Genomic DNA, 21,971 nt, shown 5'->3' with positions numbered 1-21,971 from the left:
AAGACAGACTGTATATTGATATTATAAACGACGTTTTTCTCGTTCATTAAAAATAAAAAACACTTGTATAGAGTAAAATTCTAACTATCACATGTACTTTTTTTATAATAATTAGTTTATTTACTTTGATAAACGTAATTGTTTCTTTATTTTATTATTAAAAATATTATAAAAAGTATTGTAATATTCGCAATTCTATAATAAGCATAGTTAACAATTAATGAGTCATTGCTTTCAGTACATCTACCAATGTATTAAACACTTGGTTGATGGTTTTTACCAAGATAATTAATTTCTTTTTTATAAACAAATTCCTTCTTGAAAGTGAACTTGAACATTTTTTATCATTTGATCTCCTTTACAACAATAATATAATGTTTCAGGTGTGGTTCCTTAGATAAATTTTTTTTGAATGTCTTAAATCCAGCATTGATTTGGTTAAAAATATTATGAACCAACACACAATTCAATTTCAAAGAAAAAAAGTGAATCAAATAGTGTACTTTTCGAACCCAAAATGCCGTTATCAATTGTAAATAAATTGATATGATATAATTGTATTTGTATTATTTAATCTATTATATAGTTACATCAAATAAATATAAAGATAAGACGTGTGTAAAACCGAATACACTTACATAATAATCCAATCTATGATATTTGTATAAAGCGACTATTTGGCTAAAAAGGTCGAATATAGTAAATTCCACTTTATAAATACTTACAATAATGGAGTGCTTTGAATTTTTTAATTCATTTAATGTCATTACGTTTTTACTTATATAAATAAGGTTAGTTAATAAATTAACGATAATCATCTTTCTTCTTCTTGTGGTAAAAAAAGACCCCAATTGCTTACTTTCCAATAACGTTAAAAAAGAAAAACAAGAAAGATCCAGTATGCTTTGTTTTGCTTACAATAACAAGACACAGAGAATTAAGGTATCCCCAACATCGACACTCGAAGACTTACGTCAGCTGATATTTCAAAAAACTTCCGTTCCACCATATAGACAACATTTGACTGTTGGTGATCAAGTGCTTTGTGATGAGAGTTTGACACTGACACAGCTGCAGTTAGTCGAGCCAGACCCAGTTTCTGTGACCGTTCGCTCTGTGTTTCCAAAACCGTCATTGAAAGGGTTGGCGGTGTTCCAAGACCTGATTTCCATATTCATCCCACTTGTGTCGTTTTTCATATCGCGACTCTTATCAGACAACAGTGCTACCAAACAAAACAGCCAGCAACTCATCTTTATGATTGGGTGGTGTTTCTATTGGGTTGTTATAACAGTTGACGACGCTTCGTTTGCTCGAAAGGGGTATGTTCTTTTCAAGCGTGCCTTTGCATTTTGTTTTGTGTACTCTATACTTTGTGTGTATGTTGCTGCAAACGTATTCTTTTATCCTGTTATCACTTCCCTCTTATCGCAAATAGTAGGGTTAGTGGGTGTGTTTATTTCTGTTATTTTGAGGAAAGCACTTCTTCTCTTTGGGTGCTCGTTTTCTCCAATATTGTTTGACTTCTCGTTTCAAATAGCTGTGTGGACTTCATTCAATTTCATTGTGGGGTTCCCATTGTCGCTGATTCTTTTTTCCGTATTTTCAATACTCCTCTAAATTAGAGTCTAATTCAATGTTGTGTCATTTTATTGTCTATATTGTTATATTCTATAACGAATCTCTAAGTAAATATACTTATAATAATAATACAAAATAGTAAAGAATGAACGTAAAAAGAAATGGGTTGACAGTGTTATTACAAGAGAATTACTTCTTTTTCTTATCACCAATAATAAACACCGTTGCCAAGTTAATCGCAAAATTGTTGACTATATTGAGGAGATTCAAGAATTGTGTTAAAACAGGTATTCTTGCGGTTTTTTCTTGATACTCTGGGTGTTCTTCTATAGCAAGTCCAACAAGCTAAAATGTTATAATTATATTATAATTATATTATAACTCTTAAAATGTAATAACAAACGACAGGGAACAACAGCGCATAAAGAGCATTTGAGACTAAGGTGGAGCAGAAGAAAGACAATGAAGTGAATGGCAAAGCAAATCCAAAGAAGAACATCAGCCTTGAGTCGAATAAAGATACCATCTGAGCCAAATTCCAATTTGTATGAAGTCTGAATTTCAAATTAAAAGCGTAAAAAGCGTACAAAATAGACAACAAAAAAAGACTTGTCATTGAGAAGTGCAACACTCGAAGTAGTGCCGTTGCGCCAAGTAACATCGAAGTCAAAATTGAGAAATAAAAGCTGTACAAATACGAATGTGAAGCTATTGACTGTCCTTTATTTTTGACACTGTCATAATTGACTGCGATGTTATAATAATACTTCTCGGAGATGTACAGTGCATACATCAGAAGTGTGTTTGCTGTGATAAATTCGACGACTGAGCAAAATGTAAGGAACTTTGGACTGAAATATTGTGGATAGTATTGAGGTATAAATCCTAAGAAGTAACACAACAAGGTGTACCCAAACATATAAAATACGTTGATTTTGAGAATCTCGTAATAGTCCATTTTAAACTTCTCGGAATTCCGATAAAAACGAGTCAGAACTGCACGGATCTTTCTATAACTACTTATCCCCAATAAAAAGAGTTGACCATTGTTTTTCATAAATTGTTTAATAATGTTATATACATCAGTGGCTGTAGGTTGGGGATTGTCTCTATTTTTCGGCTCTTCTTTGTTATTCAATTTGTTTATGTCGGCTTCTTGACTGTTCAAATTTTGTGTGTCATCTTTTCCGTTGCAAGTGGGGGGTATAGCTTTTTGTGCCTCATCTTCGGTTTGAAACGATTTGGAAACAGGTGCGTCAGGGTCTGAAATACGAGAAGAATATGTTGGATCTATTTTGGGTGTTGGCTGTTGAAGGTTTTCTTCCTCAGCAATGTATTCATCTTGGACATGAATTTCGCCAATTTTCTTTACTGACATAGAATTAATAAATTAGTGCTCATTTTTAGTTCATTTTCGAAAAAATATAGTGTATTGAAAAAATGGTGTTTTTTATTATTTAAAATAATACACAACAATTGCTTTAAAACTCATTTATAATTAAAATGTTAAGTAAAATCATTTGATGTACGATAAATTTATGAATTGATTTAAACTATATTTTATAACAAAATTATTATTTTGTTATTATTATATTCTCTGTCTGTCTGACTATACCATAACATCTATTGATGTTTTTAATATGGTTTTATAATAGTAATTTGAATTATTTTTAAAAAAGTAATATATTTTTATATTCAATTAGGGTTGACAAAATATACAAAAATATTAAAAACAATGAAATTGCTATTGACAAATAAAAATAAATAAAAATTATAGTTTTTAATAATAAAAAAAAAGACAATTAATAAACAAAAATAAGGGTGTTATTATAAGTGTTAAGTGTCCGCTTGATTAAATGAAACAAGGAGGTGAAAATAAAAAAGTGTGAATTGGAGGTGTTTATTGTATAATTTTAACAAGTAACAACAATTTATTTCTAAGAAGTGTACTACTATTAATATCTTGTAAAAGTACTGACTTATAGTTGTTTCAAATAATAACAACAGAACAACACCATCAATTATTGTCTTCACAGACACCAACAAACCAATTTAAGACACAAAAGAACCACAATGAAGTGAAACTGATGCAAAACGACTGATCTGGCTATGATACAATGACTTAACTATTCAAAATAATTGAAGTTTTATTTATTTATTATTTTAAATGAGAAAAAGGAACTAAAAAAGAAGAAATATATTCTAAGTGGCTTGTAAAATATAATGAAAAAGCAAAACTAACATGGACTTTTGCAGCAACAACATTGATGAATCTGTGTTTATTGATTCTCATTAACAACATGCAACATTATCATATTATATTTTGAGAACCAATTGTTTATCTAATTGTCTTTATAAACACAATTTAGTAATAAAGGCCATTATTTTTCTATAAACTTGATACCAAGAATCTTTTTATTTGTTTTAAAATGTTCATTTATGGTAAGATAATTTTAAAAAAAATAAATAAAGCAACAATTAAGTCATATTTAAAACGTGGAATTATAGGTGTATTTTTTTTATAAAAACTTAAAGTGTTATGTTAAATTTTTATTATGTTAAGTTACTACTTTATTTTCAGTTCCCATTTTTAAAGAAACTTATTAATTACTAACGTTATTAATTTTTAGTCAAATTATAATGATCATAACACTTTATATAAAATTCATTATTAATTGTAGTTACAAAAGCTTAATGGTCAACTATGTCTTTTTTAATTTTATATCTTTTTTTAATAATTTTTAATAATAAAATTATTAAGTTTTATAAATTAAGTTTAATAAACGAATTCATGTTGATAAAAATACTGGTAACAGCTAAGAAATAGATCAATTTTCAGACTTGCTTGAACAACAAGGAAATGGTTTTTATATACATTTGAAAAATATAGAGATAACAACTTGAGAATTATTTAATTGGCGTTTATTATTAATTGTTTTGTAAAAAGGTAAATTAATATCAAATACGGTCTTTAAATATCAACTTTTACAATTTATACCAAAAATTTACACCTTTTAATGCAAGTTACGAATAAAATATTAGACAATTTACTTGTAATATAAATGATACATTGTTACTGAATATAAAAGAATTTGTTTTAATAAAAAACTCAAATGATACCGAATAATAATTCGTTTTTTGCAATAATTTATGACTCGTTATTCACGTTATCTTTAACATTAATTTGATGTTGAAATGACCTTGTTTGTTTTTACGTAGTATTATTTTAGTTGTTTTTATGTAAAAGACACCCTTTTGGGTAAGAAAAAACAACACGTTACTCAAAAACGTGTAATTATTAGAATCAATCAATATTATTTATAATTTGATCCATACTTTCAAATCTTCATTTGAATAATTGAAACAAACGATTATTACTGTGTTATATAATTGAAAAATGTTTAAACACAATCAATTGTGTTCATTAAATATATTCTAAAGTAAAATGGTGTTTAAAGAAAAGTTTTTAAAATTGTTTAAAACAATTTAAAATTCTCTTCACTTATATTTAATATAAAAAATATTTTTAATCTAAACCCCCAATCATTTTAAATTTAAAAACAACGAAATGTTGAATGATTGCCGAAAATGAAATAAAATATGTTAAAGAATGAGTTATACAATTTAGACGATAAGGTTATCGAAGGCAAAAGTGTCCTTATTAACTATCACAGACTTGGAAGAAGCCAAAAGATTTGCCAAGTGTTTATTGATAGCATTTCCCGACTCTCTTATTTGTTTTGTGTCAAGAATTTTGATGCCGTTTTGGTATATATCAATTTGTCCTTCAAATCCGTCGACCGTTTCTTTTTCAAAGCAAACAATGAACCCAAACTCGACCAACAAATCTTGCAAGAGTCTTACACACTCTCTCCTCTTCATTAGCTGAGTTCTTCTTTTAGCTGTTTTTTGTGTTGTGTTTTCCTTTTCTGAGATGAGGTGTTCTTGTTCCTTTGACCGGACTTGGATGATTTGCAGAACATTTATCGTGTCAAATCTGTTGAATTGTATGTCTTTGATCTTCATAAATTGTTTAGTTTTGTACGATTGTCTATGTGGTCTTCCCAGAGATAACGTGCAGTGTTGCGAAAGAAGGGCAATAAATATAGCTTGGACATCCGCTTGTGTATTCATAGAGACCATTTGTTTATCCTTGAATTTCAGTTTGTCACAACTTTTTGTCTTAAGAAGAGGTGTTGGGCTTAATGATACGGACCATTCGCTGTTGTTCATTGGTGAGTTTCTTGTGGAGTCGGCCATCACTGAATGTCTTTTTGAGTTATTTTCATGTTAAATAGTGCTTAACCAACTTTCCAATCATGGTTTTTGGATATGAAACTTCGTTAAGTCTGAAAAATTACAATTACAAAGGGGTATTACGTTTTCTCAAAATATCAAACCTGACAAATCGGACTTTCAAAAGTTCTCATTCAACTACGGTTGCAAATTGTTTTCAACAAGAAACTACGTTTTTATAATTTGTTTAGAATATGTTTTTATTGTCTCGCCATCGGCATCGTAAAAACTTTTCCTTGTTTTGGTTGACTTCATCATTCCCTACAAAAAGTCCACTTTAGCGTTTCATTTCTTCTTTCTCCTTTTGAATTAATTCACCAAAAGATTTTTGTCTCCTCGGCAACCTTACTTTAAATGAGAAAATGATTAACGTTGTAGCAATATTGTCGAGTGTATATTAGTTGGATTGTTTGTTTAAAAAATATATTATAATTTGACACTTTTAATTAGTACATTAATATGTGAAGCATTCTTCTGGCAAAAAACATAATAATGGTTATTTTGGTTTCAAATAAGTTGTTTTTTCTTTTTCTTTCTTCTCAGTGTCTTATTATCGGTGATACGGAAGGCAATAATTGAAGTTGACCATTTGGTTTAGGACAAATTAACTTTAACAACTATTTAAGGCGTTTTTATAACGTCGAGCCATTTTTGGTCTTTTTCAAACGCACGATATAAATAAATATCGCTCATTATTAATAATAATAATTTTATTATACCGCATTTGTGTTATTGTGTATCCACGCCATGATAATTACTTTCTTTTATTAAAATATTAATATCTAAATAAAATTCTACTAATAGAAATACAAAGATTATTGAGTTGGTTGGTTTATTTTTTTCTTACAGTCTGTGTTTTTTAAATAAATAACATTTGATTGACTGGACATGTTCATTTATATTTTTGTTTGCTTAGAAAGCCTAATAAAACAAGACGAATTTTACTTTTAAATTCAAATGATTTAGCAAAAGTAACTATTTTACACAGTTATTAAGATGGGAAGATTTTTCAAAGAAATGGTTTTTCCAAATTGTATTATTTATGTGGTGCAAAAATTATTAAAAGTAGTATTGCACTTTACATTTTGCCGTTTTACGCTGAAAAATAAGACCAATATTCGCAATAGAAAGTAAATAAAAGAGAAACACTTCCAAAGATTAAAATAAAAGTGGTTACGTTATTCATATGAAATATATAATAATAATAAATAATAAAAATAATAAAATTGTATTGCTTTATTCAAACTCTGAAGAGAAGGATTTAATTAGTTAACTATACTGGTTTTAAAAGCTAAAAAGCAATTCTTTGATTTAACTTTAAAAATAAAAATAGCACAATATTTTTTTTGTTTTGAAGAAATGGACTTTCTCTAATTATTTTTACTTTTATATTATATCAACAATAGTTTATTTAATTTCAAATAATTAAAAAAAATTATAAAAAAATTAAATTAAGTAATTCATAATAGTAATTATTATGGTTATTTGTGAAGCTATTATCATAACACAATTTATGGTTATTCTAGCCATTAATTAACAGCTTAATACTATTAACTTATTACTGGATATACAAAAAATATAATTATTTCCAATTCACCATTGACATGTTTATATTACAATTAAAATTTCCATAAAAACGGGACTTTTGATATTATACTTTAACTTTATACTTATTTGCAATATTTTGCGATGTTTGCTCCTACCAATACTTTAGATAATAGCTGTGTAAAAGTGGATTTGAAAACTTTGCTTCGTTTTTACCTTTTTAAATGCATTTCCAACCTATTGAATACCACATTTATTCTAAAACTATATATTATTCTATTACTAAATTTATAATAGAACTATTATAATTCAATTTATACCAATGTTTTAAATATGCTGTCATATAAAGTTTGTTTGATTCTTCGACATTTCAACAATAGAACTGAATGGTCGCAAATTATGATCAAAATAAAAATAGTTACGAAAAATATAAAATAAAATTGAAACGACTAAAATAAATTGATAATTATTAACACTGATTGTTGAAACATTAACGGTTGTGTTGAAATTTATGATTTTTCAATTCAAAACACGAGTTAATATGCACAATAACAAGCATGATCGTTATTTTTCTATTAATTATTACAGTCATTATTCGATATAAGGGAATACCATGTACCAATGTTATTCGATATAAGGGAAAAAATGAGGAATTGTATAATTAACAAATAAATACCTCGGTTTGTTTTTTGTCACAAAAATATTTTTTTTTATTTTTAATTTTTTTCTAACCAAAATAAACACTTTGCCTATGTCTTGAAAACAATTGGCAATTATTTTTATCTTAAATGAATAATAAATTTTATAATATATCAAAAAAACAAAGACAAATATATTAACACAATTAACATAATAAATAAAACTTTTGTATCTAACTTTGTTTCGACTTAAAACTTCAAATAAATCTGTTAAATCATTAAGTTTTAATGCAATCCAAACGTGTTAAAACGAGAACATCATTGATGTTACAAGACAAAATAAAAATTATTGAATTAATTGATCTTTATCAAAATACACAGAAAGTAATCGAAGTTGTAAGACAACAACTAAAAATAGTAATTTCTCCAAAGCAAGTTTATCATTTGCGTTCAATTTCTAAAGAAACATTGATAAACTTTCCATCCTCGTATAAACGAATAAGAAAACCACAGAACCCGGAACTTGAGGAAGCAATGATCAATTGGTTTCATGAAGTTCGTGAAGCGGGAATACCAATTGATTATTTTATGTTGGTTTCCCAAGCCAGATGTTTTATTCAAGAACACTCAGATACTATTCACCAAGGTGCTTCTATTGGATGGGCCCAAAATTTTTGCAAGAGAAACAATTTTAAAATGTACAAAACTCATGGAGAAGCGGCTTCTGTAGATTTGGTAAAGGTTCGTCCTCTTTTCGAAGAACTGTTAAAGGTTGTTAATGAGTTCCCCAAAGAAGATGTATACAACGCCGATGAAACTGGTTTGTATTATATGGCTTTGCCCGAAAGGCACTTGATGATTCACAGAAGAGTGGTTATAAAGTGTCAAAAGCTCGTATTTCTTTAATGATTTGTACTTCTCTCGTGGGAGAGAAAAGACCTCTTTTGGTTATCGGACCAACAAAAAACCCAAGATGGTTTAAAGACCCTCACCTTACTATCTTTAAAACAATATACATCAACCAGAAAAAATCATGGATGACCACTTATATCTTTCATTATTGGTTGAAATCCTGGGATGACGAAATTGATCGCTTAACTCCAAATAGAACTATTCTTTTAATAGTTGACAATTGTCCCAGCCACACTTTGACGTTGAAAACAAATAACGAACTTTTTGATCTTGACGAGAGATACGAGTTTAAAGGCAAGGATCAAAAGAATTGTTTCGTATATGAACTCACTGGTTTGAGGCATATAGTTCTCACTTTCCTTCCTGAAAATTCAACATCCAAATATCAACCAGATGATGCCGGTATAATTATGTCTTTTAAGAGGCATTACCATCGCCTTTTTATGGATGTTGTATTAAGTTCGGTAAACCTCAAGAGAATGTTGCCTACTTTCACAGTTGGTAACGCAATTGAGATTTGTGTAAATGCTTGGGATAAAGTGACTAAGATGACAATAACCAATTGTTGGGAACACGCTGGGTTTCGCAATTGCTTTGAAGACTATGACGAAATTATTGATCCTCATTATGACTGGGAATTTGAAGGAGAAAATATACCCGCTTCAATGACGAATGAAGAGTATAACAACGACACGAATACTTTGTTAAAAATAAACGAAAAAGAAGTTGAAGATATCAAAGAAAATATTGAGACGCTTATTGTCCAAAAAGAGCAAATAGATAAAACAATTTTTGAATTACAAAAAAGATTACATAATATTGAACCTGAAAATGAAGACATTCCTGTAAATGTTAATGAACGGAATGAATCGTAGTTGTCAAGGAAAGTATTCTTTTTGAAAGAATGCAAATACATTCATTGTATTATTTCTAAATAAAATTTACTTGTTTATCTATTTTTATTATAAATTTATTATTTTGTTTATTTTAATAAAAATGTTTAATTAAAAATATAATAAAACATGGTTTTTATATTATTTTATTTGACTTTTTAACTTAGTGACAAATTAATCCAATTATTACCATTTTAAGTTTTTATAATGAAATAACCAACAAAAAGCAAACACATAAATATCTTTTTTTTATTTTTTTTTTCTATTATTCGATATAAGGGCTTCCTCTTATTTTTCTCTCTTATATCGAATAAATCCTTATATCAAATAACCCTTATATCGAATAATGACTGTATAATATTTTTATGAACATACAAATGGCATATCTCTGTATTTATATTTAAAAAACAATGAATCAAAGATTATATTTGAAAGCCTCAAGACAAAAACGAATGAAAAGAAAAAAGACAAATTCTAAATTTCTGGTTAAAATTAAAATAATTTAACAATGTGGAATTTAAAAAATGATTGTCGGACGTTTTTTATTTGTGCATTACATCGGGAGATACGCTTCTCATCAAATGGACTTCACCAAAAAATGGTTTGTATTTTAGAGCAAATGAAAAGGCTGAAAATCTTTTCGCAAACAATTCAATAAATTGTTCTGTGAATGAAGAAATGCATCCGCTCTCAGCAAGTTTACATTCCCAGAACTACACTCAACAAAACACCAATCACTCTTTAAAACACTCTTAAAGACACAAAAAACACATAATATTCAACACAAAAACTCTTTTTTTGTTTTTTATTTATTTTTCACGACCATCAAAGCATACCTTTTTAATTATGGTTAAAAAATAAAACTCAGTTGATCACCGACTTTATTGTGAATAAAGGCGCACATTTTCCTAGTATTTATTTTCTTTAAGTCTCAAAAATACATAACAATTACATTTATACTAATTATTTTCAGTAATTATCTCAAATAACGGACTTTTTGGGAAAGCAACAAAACATGTTTTTATACCCAGTTTTAAGTCCAAATTTTAAAATTATTTAAATGTGATTATTGTAAGTTTTGGAGTTAAATTTAACGTTAATTGAGCACTTTGAAATTTTAAAAATAAAAAATCCATCAATAACAAAAAAATGTGTTTCTAAAACCATTATGTCATTCTCTAAACTTTGTCCTTTCCTTAACGTTGTCCCTCGGTTTTTAGATATTAATAATTGTAATATATCGGGAAATTTTTCGAAACTCCAGAAAATCATTGTTTCAGTTTTTTTACCGTTTTTATGATTTATTACCTAATTCCCAATTTTTTAAAGAATATTTTGCGTATTTTTTTTTGCAAAAGGGACAACGTTTAGAAAATGACTCTATTAAATTTGGAAATAAGTTTGATCATTCTTAAAATAACCACTATGACATGCTTTATGCCCAATAAGAAACATCTCAACAAAGTCTCTAACTAATAAACGCATGTTTGGTTTTGTTCTACTATATTATTAACACTCAAATTTATCTTAGTTTTTCTCGAGCAAACACAAAGTGCTATATAATATTTTATGAAGTATAACTCTTACTCTTCAAATTGTTTATAATAATAAAATTATTCATCTTACCTTATGTTAAATTGTGTTCTAACAAATCCATTTCAAATTTCATTGTGTTAATTTAAACATAACGCATATAAAATGTTGTCTATTCAATCAAAATATAGTCGTAATGCCATTTTCTTCGAGTATAGTCCGAACGGCCTCCAAAAATGAAGTGGTTGTAACATCTGGAATATCCATTGCAAGGGCCTTTTTAGAAGAACATCCAGACTCGACCAAAACAGATTTATACTCAAACTTCGACTCCTTTTTCATGTTATTTGCCCCACGAATATCCGAAACTGGGTTATCTCCTATTCCATAAAATCGCGTAATTTTGGAGTTCTTTTCGTGCAACAAATGTTCAGCCTTTTCGTAAATTGTTTTGTATGGTTTCCCATAATAAGTCACTTCGAGCTCTTTACCACTCATTTGGCACCAAATGGCCTGGAGACATTTACAAAACGCTCCGACCGTGAGTCTTGGCAACGGAAATTGTCCGGCGTAGTCGAAATCCGGATTACACACAAAAATAGGAATTTGTTGTTCATTTGTCGTTTCGTTCTTTTGCAGCGCGGCAAACGTCCGACTTTTAGAACGCAGAATGTCACAAATAATTTGAATTGCTTCTCCCCAGTTCAATGGCGTGTGCATCACAAAAATTGCTTCTATTGGGGTTTCAACACTCAGAGACCCCACAACACTTCTGGCACTTGTTTTCGCGTTATAGTCCGGAAACTCAGACGGACATGTCGTCGCAAAGTCTTCATAAAACGCAATTTTCTGATACCCAAAATTCGCGATTGTGTCGTAATCGGGTTTTTTGCCAACAACCATAACACCTTTATCTTGGTACTTATCAAGTAAGTCTATCAATGGGGTGACTGCCAAAAGTGTTTGTTCAGGGCTAATAGTAACCCTTAGGGCTTTACTCACCAATGACGATTTATACTCACTATTCCCATGTCCATTCGTCACAAGAACAAATGGCACTTGTGCCCTTTCCAACATTTTAATGCCTGTTATGTTATTATATTATGAAATTGATGTAATAGTAAACAAATAGTAAATAATAAATGGATGAGAAGAACAAACCCTCCGAAGCTCCTTCTATCTCTTTCCCATCACGAACAAGTACTCCATCAACATCTATCATACACCCAATGGTACTCATCAAGGAAGTTATATTTATTGGAGTTCTTGTTATAGAAAAATTCAATAGAAAAAACCAGAATTAATAACTCAAAATTCCTCAATCTTTTTTAACTTCGCCTTTTTCGTCAGTCACTAAAACATCGGACGTCGCAACTAAAGCACCAACAGAAACAGCTTCATCAAACGCAGACCGAACCACTTTTGTCGGATCAACAATACCCATCTGCATCATATCAACAAAGTTGCCACTTCTCATATCAAACCCAAACCCTTTTTTACCCTCGCGGATTTTTTGTACAACAACACCTCCATCCATGCCAGCATTTCTCGCTATAATGCGAGCGGGTTCTTCGGTACACTTTTTGATGATCTCTACACCAACTTTCTCAGCCCAATTCTTCGTGCGGAGTTTGTCAAGTTGACTCCCGGCTTTAATCAAAGCAACTCCACCACCAGGAACAATCCCTTCCGAAAGAGCAGCTTTCACCGCACAGACGGCATCTTCGATTCGATCTTTCCTCTCTCCAACTTCAGCCTCCGAAGAACCTCCAACACTAATCACTGCTACTCCACCCGTGAGGCGCGCAATTCTTCCTTGAAGCTTCTCTTTCTCATATAAACTTTCACTTTTTCGAAGTGCTTCTCGGAGTTCATCGACACGCTGTAAGACATCGGACTTCTTCCCAGCACCTCCAGTGATCACACTTTCGTCTTGATTTGATACAAAGTGGCCACATTTACCCAACTGACTTTCTGTGATCTTTTCGGTGTTATTTCCAGTGTCATTGGAGATGACAGTGGCTCCAGTGATGATTCCAATGTCTTGTAATATGCCTTTCCGAGTCTCCCCAAAGCCTGGCGCTCTCACAGCAGCAACAGGAAGTCCTCTTAACTTATTCAGAACCAAAGTTGTCAAAGCATCGCCGTCTATGGTATCTGCAATGATGATTAACGGTCTTTTACGCTTCACGCACATTTGAAGCAATGGGACGACTTGTTGCGATGTCTCCAATTTGGCGTCGCAGACAATCACGTCGCCATTGTGAATGTCTACCTTAGTGTTTTTGTCATCGGTAGTGAAGTATCGCGACAAGTACCCTTGGTCTAACACCATCCCTTCAACAACACTTATTCTGTCTTTCACTGCCTTTCCAGTCTCTATATCAACAGCTCCATCCTTCCCAATTTTACTAAATATGTCACCAATCATCGATCCAATCTTCTCGTCGTTGTTCGCTGACACTCTCGCAACAGAGACAACTTCACTCTTTGTGATCGGCTTGCTCTGTTTCACGATCTCATCGATAACAACTTTTTTGGCAGTGTTAATTCCACTGAGTAAGTCCGGAGTCGGTAACCCAGTGTTAACTGCTTGAACCCCCTCCATGACAACTTTCCTTAACAGGCAAGTCGCTGTCGTCGTACCATCACCTGAATTGTCGTTGATTTTACTCGCAACACCCTTCGCTATTTTTGCACCAGCGTTTAAGGTTTTGTCGGAAAACTCGATGGCTTTAGCAACAGAAACTCCGTCTTTAGTAATGCGTGCGGGGCCGTACGGTTGGTCTAATATGACTGTACGGCCTTTAGGACCTAATGTGACACTAACAGCATCAGCCACTTTTTGAATTCCAGAAATGATGTCTGAGCGACAAGAAACGCCTGTGGAAAGTGCTTTTCCATTGAAACTTGGGGTGTTTGACATCATTGCTTTTTGGAGTTGGAAAAGTCAGTTCAAAAAATCGGTTTTCAATTGCTTCAGTACAATTGTTAAAAGTTCAACAAATTGTAACTTCTTTTTTTTCAAAATAATGTAAGTCCAAGTGTATTAAAAAAATAGTTTATATATTATTGTATTTTAGTTTGTTGATCATGTATTATAATATTTAATATTAATGATATTTATTATATTATATATGTATTAAAAAATATACTATTTTTTTATTAAAACAATTGTATTGTAAAATAGTTAATTTAAATTAATGAAAATAGTTTCGATTTGTAGTTTTTTTTATAATTTTGAAATTATAAAAAGAACCATTTAATTATATAAAACAAATTCAATTAGTATTAATAAAATAAATTAAATATGAATTTGTCAAGAAAAGAGAGAACTTAGATGTTGAAGAAAGTCAAATAATGTCACAACCTTCAAGTATCCTAAGTGAAGCTCAGAGCAAAATATTGACAACACCTTGTTCTACACAAGGCCAAGTTGAAGAGTTAACGAACCGAGATTGTAATTTGATGTACACTTCAAATCAAGTGAGAATACTTCTATCGACCCTCCATATCCTTTTTAATAAGAACACTAACACCCCATACGCCACGATGTGGGTCGACAACAAAGGCATTAAAATATTTACAGAAGAACGTGGTGTGTTTCAAACGATCATTTTCTGGCAGAAGGACTTATTCACAACATTTGCGGATATGGCGAACGATACCGATCTCCACATCCACTTCCCTATGAAAGAGTTTTTAACATTCTTTGAGACAATGAACTACGAACAAAACACAACCCTCACGTTATGCATTTCAGTGAATAACGAATTGTTGTTACAACTCAGCGACCCCATTGTAACAGCCAGAATCAAAATTCAGAACATCGCAGATTTACAACTTCCTACACATGTATTCGACTTTAATAATTATCCAACGACATTGTATCTCACTTGTCAGTCACTGGTATTACTCCCTATATTCTCTTCATTACCTAAAAACCACATTTTCATTAACTTCGAAGCATCAAGATTGGGAGAGTTGAATATTAACTCGGGTTCTCCAACAGACTCCATTGAAACTATTTATAAAAACACTTCATTTGAGCACTTCGAGTGTTCCCAAAACATTTCTGCTCGGTTTGTTTCATATTTATTCTATTTACAACAAGAATCTCGCGATATTGTGTTGTATGAATTGTATAGTTCTGAAATGGTAATGTATACTAATGTATAGGTACCGACTGTCATTCTTCAAAAACATTAAAAAGGCAGTGAAGCGCTCAAAGCAGGTGACTCTTCTGATCAACCAAAACAAATTAATGTATATCGAGTGCTCTTTTCTGTCACAAGATAGAAATGTGAATGCAGAAATCGCGTTTTATGTATCAGGGCAAGTAGACGACCTCCCCGATGTAGCAGCAAAACAAGAGGAGACTCAAAACAGTCAACCAAAGACTTCATCAGAAACAAAACTCTCACAGAAGCTTTAAGACTTTATTTTAAAGTAATGTAACATTTCATTGCTACTATTTATTAGATTTTTATAACTTGAATGACTCAAATTCAATACCAATACTTCCGTATCCACCGTCTCATATCCTCCAAGTCACACGTCTCAGCTATTCGTTTGACTTCATCAATTTGGTCGACATTGTCTAACATGATTTGACCTGGGAGAACCGGATCAACTCGATGGAACCTCTCACCAAACATCATCTTTGCTTCTTTGACAGTTTCATCTCTTCGAGCAAGCATGAACAGATCCACCTGTATTGTTACTACTGCGACATACATACATGAATGAGAAACAAACAAGTTGAGTCGCCCATTGGACCATCCCACCGCCCCCGATCTTTTCCGCATCTAAATGTGCTGGCGTGGGTCTTCCCGCCGATATTGAAAGACAGACAATATCCTTTGGGTCAATCCCAATGCCTTTTTCTCCAGTGAGGTATGGCCATGCAAGACCACAAGGGATATTGTCTATAATCCCCCCATCAACATAATTCTGATATGGCTTATAATAGGACGGTGCAGCCGCACTTCTCAAGCAAATGTCCGCAACCTTCTCAGTGTCGTTTCCGGGCTTAATATTTGTGAAGGTCTCTGATCGACAATATCTGGGTTCAACCCCATTATCTATTAAGAACGCCGGTATTAAAACATGACGTGGCAGGTTTTTGAGTGGGAGGTCTCCAAAGGCAGTCTGCCCAAAGATTTGAAGGTAGTCGTTGATGTACTTTGCATTAGTGACGGACTGGATACTATCTTTCTTGAATGAATATCTAATGATGTTCTCACATACGGCTAATAGCCCTTCCATACTATATCCCATACTGATTAACGACACAACAGCACTTGACGCTGAGACACCACAGAATAAATTGCACTTTGTTAATAAGTCTGGAAACTCCACACAGAGTCTTCTGAGGATTATAACACTCATCAAGACTTTAATTCCTCCACCGTCTAAAGACAAAACTCTGTATTTCTTCCCTTTCCCAAAGTCGTTGGGGATCTCTAACATCGAGCGAGAGATAAAACTTTCTTTAATAAGTCGCCCCATTTCACTCTGAAAGAGTTTCTTTGAGACATGGACTTTTTTAAATAAATTCTTCACTTTAGAAGTCTTTGGAGGAACGTAGTTGGCAAACTTTGTATACAACTCGTCGACAGTCGTTTCGTTGGAATTAAGAATTAAACTTGGCGTCGAGTTTCCTTCGTCATCAGAAGAGTCGTCGTTCACCGAATTTTTGCCACTGAATGACTGTTGAGTCCCTTGGGGCTCAACAGAAGTCACTTTGATAGCAAGAGCCGGCTCATCTTTCTTACAAAAGTTCTTTAAATAAACTATAGTCTCACGATTGCCAGAAAATTGTGCGTATCCAAGCGCGTCGACGCCGCGAGTCGTTTTATCATTTGAATCGGCACCAAGTGAAATAAACTTCTTGACGGCATCCAAGTCCCCAAGAAGTGCGGAAAGATGAAGTGGAGTCTCTAAAACGAGGTTCGGCGATTTCACGAGGGTCGGGTATTTCGTCGCGATTTTATCGATGAGGGAAAGCTTTGTCGGGGACGCAGGAAGCTGCGCGATGTAGTGCAAAATGTTGTCTCCTGTTGGAAGGACATGGTCTGCTTTGCAATTCTTGTTTAAAAGGAAGTCGACGACTTCAAGTTGGTTAGCGGCAATTGCTACGAAGAGTGGAGTCTCTCCACGAACGTTTGGGAAGTCCAAGTAGTCTGGATAAGTTGCTGCGAAATAATTAAGTACTGGTGTGTTGTTAGTCTTACATGCAACGTGAAATATTCGAGCAAATTGAGGAGATGTAGTCAGTGGAAAATCGCGAAAGAGTTGTAACGAAAAAACGGCGTTAGGTGTGTTGATCTCTGTGTTAATGTACTTGTCTATTAAGACACAAAAGAGCTCTTGTTGTTTTGAAAGGTTCATTAATATATCAATTTTTAAGTTTTAAATGAACTTGTTATACCATTAAGTCCTATTATCTGTGTTTTCGAATGCGGAATGTGGACTTCAGTAAAATACCTGTAACTAATTCTGGTGCTATTTAAAAGTATATTCGATTGTTTATAAATTCTAACACAAAGATGTGATGTTTAATTATATTGTGGCATTTTCGATGAAGTGGTTATTGATAAAATAAATGAATTTGAATTCAAAGATACTTAAAATTGATTAGGTTCTATTATAGTAAAAAGTAATTAATTAATAGTTATTATAATAATGATGAAAATAATGATATTAAAAAGCAAAATAAAGTATTTAGAGACACTTCAATCAATTTTGTTAAAGGATTTTTAAAGAAATTAACAATTTATGTGTAGTTATTTTTTTTAATAACTTTTATTTTCAATAACATTTAATAAAAAAAAATATTTATATAAAGTGACTTCCCCAAGGTGTGCAAGTTAAAATTTTTAGTCTTTTTTACAGGGAAAGGGCGTGCAAGACTAAATTTCAGTTCAAAAACATTTTATTTAAAAAATGTTATTCGTTTCCAAATTGTTTCAAAAAACACACAACCCTTTGGTGCTTGAATTAATAAACTACAAAAAGCAAATCAAATTATAAAAATTGGGTAATGGTTTGTTTATGTGTTTAATGTAAAAACTGTTTTGTTTCAAGAACGTGAATAAATGTCGATGTCTCTTGTGTCATCGTGATTTAAAGCGACAAAAAGAAATGTGATAAACATTATATTTTTCTCTGTGCCGTTTTATAGCAAACAATAACAAATAGTCTGTTTAAAAGGTGCAGTTCATTGTCTCAAATCGATGTGTACTGTTGTCCAGAACTGGTCCTTCGATAATTTCCATTGGGTCGCTTTCCCGAAATTGTTGCTTAATTAATTGTATTCGAAGTGTGGAAGTTAAAAATTGCAACGTCACAAGGTGTGCAAGTTAAAGTATAGTTTAGTAATAACTTCAAAATTATAATTAATAATTAAACTAAAAATAATCTTTTTTTTCAAAATTTCAAAAAATTAATAATTCTATTTTTTTAATAAAAAAATTATAAATGAACTATACCTTAACTTGCACACCTTGGGAAGTCACTTTAATCATAGCTGTTCGGCGACTTTTGAGTTTCCTAAAAAGTCTCCGACTTTTTAGTCATTTCAAAAGTCGCTGACCTATATTTATAATTTAAATACAATAAAATTTACTTATAAAAAAGATAAATTAATTAATATTAAAACTATTTTAAAAACATTAAATAATTATTTAAAATAACTATAAAAAAAATAAAAAATAAAATAAAAATTGATGAATAATAATGGTGATTTTGTGAGAAAAAGAAACAAAAGGCAAAAAGTAAATAAGTAAAAATTCATTTTGCCACAAAAAACAAACTTGAGATTAAAATGAAACTCAAAAATAATCTTACAATTACATGAGCACCACACCTCTACGTTTTCTACACACGTTTTCTTCTCGTGTCAATCAAGAATCTAATATACACACGAATCACCCACCACTCAAACGAACGATAAAGAAAGGAACAAGAAATAACAAAAAGAAAATAAAAAGAAAGGTCAAATCAACTCAATATATGGAGGAAGTATCTATACAACAAATTACTACAAATCAACTGATATTACAAACAACACAAAGTGAAGTTAATCAGTTGACACAACGGTCTTTAACTAACTCTCTAAATAACAGCCAATCAACACATATTGCACAAAGTCAACAGAGTGTCAATTTAATTCCACAGACCCTTCACATACAACAAACATTTCAACACCAGAATATTCAAAACATTCATAACATTAACCCTGATAATTCGATACACAATTCACAATACAATGAAGCTACACAAACAACATACCAAACAACTGAACATCCTCAACCACTTTTGACCATGGTCGAAACTTAGAAACAACCATCACGTAACAACACTTTAATTGCATTGCAAAGATCATTAATTGTCAACTAGGAAGAATTTGAAGAATATCACAAGACAGCGTCGTCGAAGTGAAAATGAAATTGATTATAACGCAGAAATAACAATAGAATCCACATACCCAACAAAACCCACTTCCAATGAAAAACGTTTAAATTATCCAATAAAAGTGTTTTTAAAACGTACATCATCAACAATTGTTGATTTAACAGGATTCACAAATGATGAATTTGACGATATTTTCGATATAATACTATACAATGGAAGATGGGACGCTGTAAACAGAAAATATGTTAAACAACGAATTGATTTAAATATACTTTCAGTAAACGAAAATCAAATTTTGATTCAAAAGAATTATTTTTATTGCTACTTACATTTCTCAAACACGCATTTGATTACAAACATTATATGATATATTTGATTATAGAAAAAAGAAGCAACATTTCAGAAGAAAAACAGATTTGTAAAAATTCAAAAATTAGTTTTATTTCGAGAAATTTAGAAAGATCATATTTACTTTTTGCAGTAAAAATGAAAAGGATTTTTATTGAAAGTTTAAATTGTATTCCTCAAAAACTTCGTGTAAATTTGGCAACAGGCAGAAGTCAAGATTATTTAAGGTTTATTCCTCAACTTGAACATTCATTTTACATCTTTGATGGAAGAGACCAAATGATTTCAACACGACTAAAAACATCAGAAAATGAACGCAAAGTAAAGGATGGTAGATATTTTACATTTAAACATCACTGTAGTGGGCTCAAAACAGAAGTTTATGTTAACTGTGATGGAATGGCTGTTAAAGTGTCAAATACTCAACAATGCGCAACAAACGATTAAACTGTCTACAAGTGTAATTGGGATCCCAGTTTTGTTTTGGAAAATGAATGGGTACTTGCAGATAGTGGATACAGAGGAGTCGGACAAACTTTGATACCTTATCCCAAAACTGGAAAAAACGAACAGATTGTATTAACAGAAGATTACTTGATCAATATGAGTCTAATGATGAATGGTTCTGAACATAGATTGAGAATTAGAGGAAACTTCGAAGGAACTTTAAAAAACGGTGTATTTAAAGGAGGTGTAAGTGGTTCTGTTGTCGAAATAGTTCACTTTGATACGGAAACAGTGCAGGAAATAGAACTATACACATTGTTCAGACAAGTTGACGTGACAGAAAGAGATGCCAAATGTAGGGTGTGTTGCACTACAACTTTTGAAACAAATTTTGAGGATGTTTCAAACTCAACATATCAAATCTTGGGCGTGCTCGAAGTTTCGAATGTTGAGTTTATTATTGATTCGAACCATTTTGAATGTGAGCGGGGCACAATTGAATGTGAATCAATGATGTTATTAACAAAGGTAGACAATTCACTTATTAAAGCGTACAATGCAGTTCACTCAAGTGTCAGTATTCTTGTTGAAAATCATTTTGGTCGATTGATAATATTATTTAAGTTGATGAAAAACAAATACGGGCTACTAAAAAGAGATTATGAGTCTCTGATCAATATTACTCATTCACTTTGTAATTACCACATATCAAAAAAGCCATTAAGAAAGTTTCCTTTTTATCTCTTCAAAAGAATGGCAGATGGAGATTATTCTACCCCTGTTGGAACAACCCCAATTCAACTCCCACGAATTGCTGGAGAAATTGTGTCAAAATTGAGTGGAGAGTATCATAGAGCAAAACTAGTTCACAACTAAAACAATTTAAGACAATACAATTCAATAAACGAATTTCTGGGTGTTGGAAATTCTTCAAGAGCAATTCAACAAATAGTTATTCCAACTGAACCACATTCTTCAACTACAAATGAGTTGGTTGATGATGCCACATCATTACTGAGACCTTTTCCATGTGGAGAAGTGTATGAAATCATTTTTTCAGAAAGTTTAATGAATGAAATTAACGATGAAATTGATTTTTGAAGAACGGCAATTTTGTTATTGTGGTGATCTTATTTTAAAATTTAAATTTTTTGATTTTAATGATATTTTAAAATAAACTGTTGTTTATTATGTATTCAAAAGTGTTTTCAAATTATAAAATTCTAATTGTTATTATAAGAATTATAACAACTTTTGATAGAATTGTGCATATTTGATATTTTAAAAATTATAGTAATACGAATTAATATCAATAGTTTTGTAGTTTGTTTATAAGTCGGCGACTTTTGAGTGCACTCAA

The 21,971-nt window shown here is 31.3% G+C and overlaps 7 protein-coding genes across 7 annotated transcripts; 2 read left to right on the top strand and 5 right to left on the bottom strand.

The window, feature by feature from the left end:
- Positions 1 to 729: 729 nt before the first annotated feature.
- EIN_177990 (hypothetical protein) lies at positions 730 to 1,620 on the top strand (the record flags this gene model as incomplete). Its single annotated transcript, XM_004260615.1, has 2 exons — positions 730 to 770; positions 792 to 1,620. 2 exons carry the CDS (start codon positions 730 to 732, stop codon positions 1,618 to 1,620), a joined length of 870 nt encoding a protein of 289 aa, XP_004260663.1.
- Positions 1,621 to 1,770: 150 nt separating this feature from the next.
- On the bottom strand, positions 1,771 to 2,959 carry EIN_177980 (hypothetical protein; the record flags this gene model as incomplete). Its single annotated transcript, XM_004260614.1, has 2 exons — positions 1,771 to 1,926; positions 1,985 to 2,959. The coding sequence occupies 2 exons, from the start codon at positions 2,957 to 2,959 to the stop codon at positions 1,771 to 1,773; spliced, it is 1,131 nt and encodes a 376-aa protein (XP_004260662.1).
- Positions 2,960 to 5,205: 2,246 nt separating this feature from the next.
- EIN_177970 (hypothetical protein) lies at positions 5,206 to 5,841 on the bottom strand (the record flags this gene model as incomplete). Its single annotated transcript, XM_004260613.1, has 1 exon — positions 5,206 to 5,841. The coding sequence occupies one exon, from the start codon at positions 5,839 to 5,841 to the stop codon at positions 5,206 to 5,208; it is 636 nt and encodes a 211-aa protein (XP_004260661.1).
- A 5,737-nt stretch (positions 5,842 to 11,578) lies between these two features.
- Positions 11,579 to 12,638, bottom strand: EIN_177960 (hypothetical protein; the record flags this gene model as incomplete). The annotated part of the gene is made up of 2 exons (XM_004260612.1): positions 11,579 to 12,483; positions 12,560 to 12,638. The coding sequence occupies 2 exons, from the start codon at positions 12,636 to 12,638 to the stop codon at positions 11,579 to 11,581; spliced, it is 984 nt and encodes a 327-aa protein (XP_004260660.1).
- Positions 12,639 to 12,716: 78 nt separating this feature from the next.
- On the bottom strand, positions 12,717 to 14,327 carry EIN_177950 (60 kDa chaperonin, putative; the record flags this gene model as incomplete). Its single annotated transcript, XM_004260611.1, has 1 exon — positions 12,717 to 14,327. The coding sequence occupies one exon, from the start codon at positions 14,325 to 14,327 to the stop codon at positions 12,717 to 12,719; it is 1,611 nt and encodes a 536-aa protein (XP_004260659.1).
- Positions 14,328 to 14,758: 431 nt separating this feature from the next.
- EIN_177940 (hypothetical protein) lies at positions 14,759 to 15,833 on the top strand (the record flags this gene model as incomplete). Its single annotated transcript, XM_004260610.1, has 2 exons — positions 14,759 to 15,480; positions 15,578 to 15,833. 2 exons carry the CDS (start codon positions 14,759 to 14,761, stop codon positions 15,831 to 15,833), a joined length of 978 nt encoding a protein of 325 aa, XP_004260658.1.
- A 73-nt stretch (positions 15,834 to 15,906) lies between these two features.
- On the bottom strand, positions 15,907 to 17,791 carry EIN_177930 (hypothetical protein; the record flags this gene model as incomplete). The annotated part of the gene is made up of 2 exons (XM_004260609.1): positions 15,907 to 16,110; positions 16,157 to 17,791. The coding sequence occupies 2 exons, from the start codon at positions 17,789 to 17,791 to the stop codon at positions 15,907 to 15,909; spliced, it is 1,839 nt and encodes a 612-aa protein (XP_004260657.1).
- Positions 17,792 to 21,971: the final 4,180 nt, after the last annotated feature.

Source organism: Entamoeba invadens, assembly GCF_000330505.1.
Source record: "Entamoeba invadens IP1 unplaced genomic scaffold scaff_1105074725183, whole genome shotgun sequence".
Lineage (NCBI taxonomy): Eukaryota > Evosea > Mastigamoebida > Endamoebidae > Entamoeba > Entamoeba invadens.
This window is presented reverse-complemented; position numbering and strand designations above follow the sequence as displayed.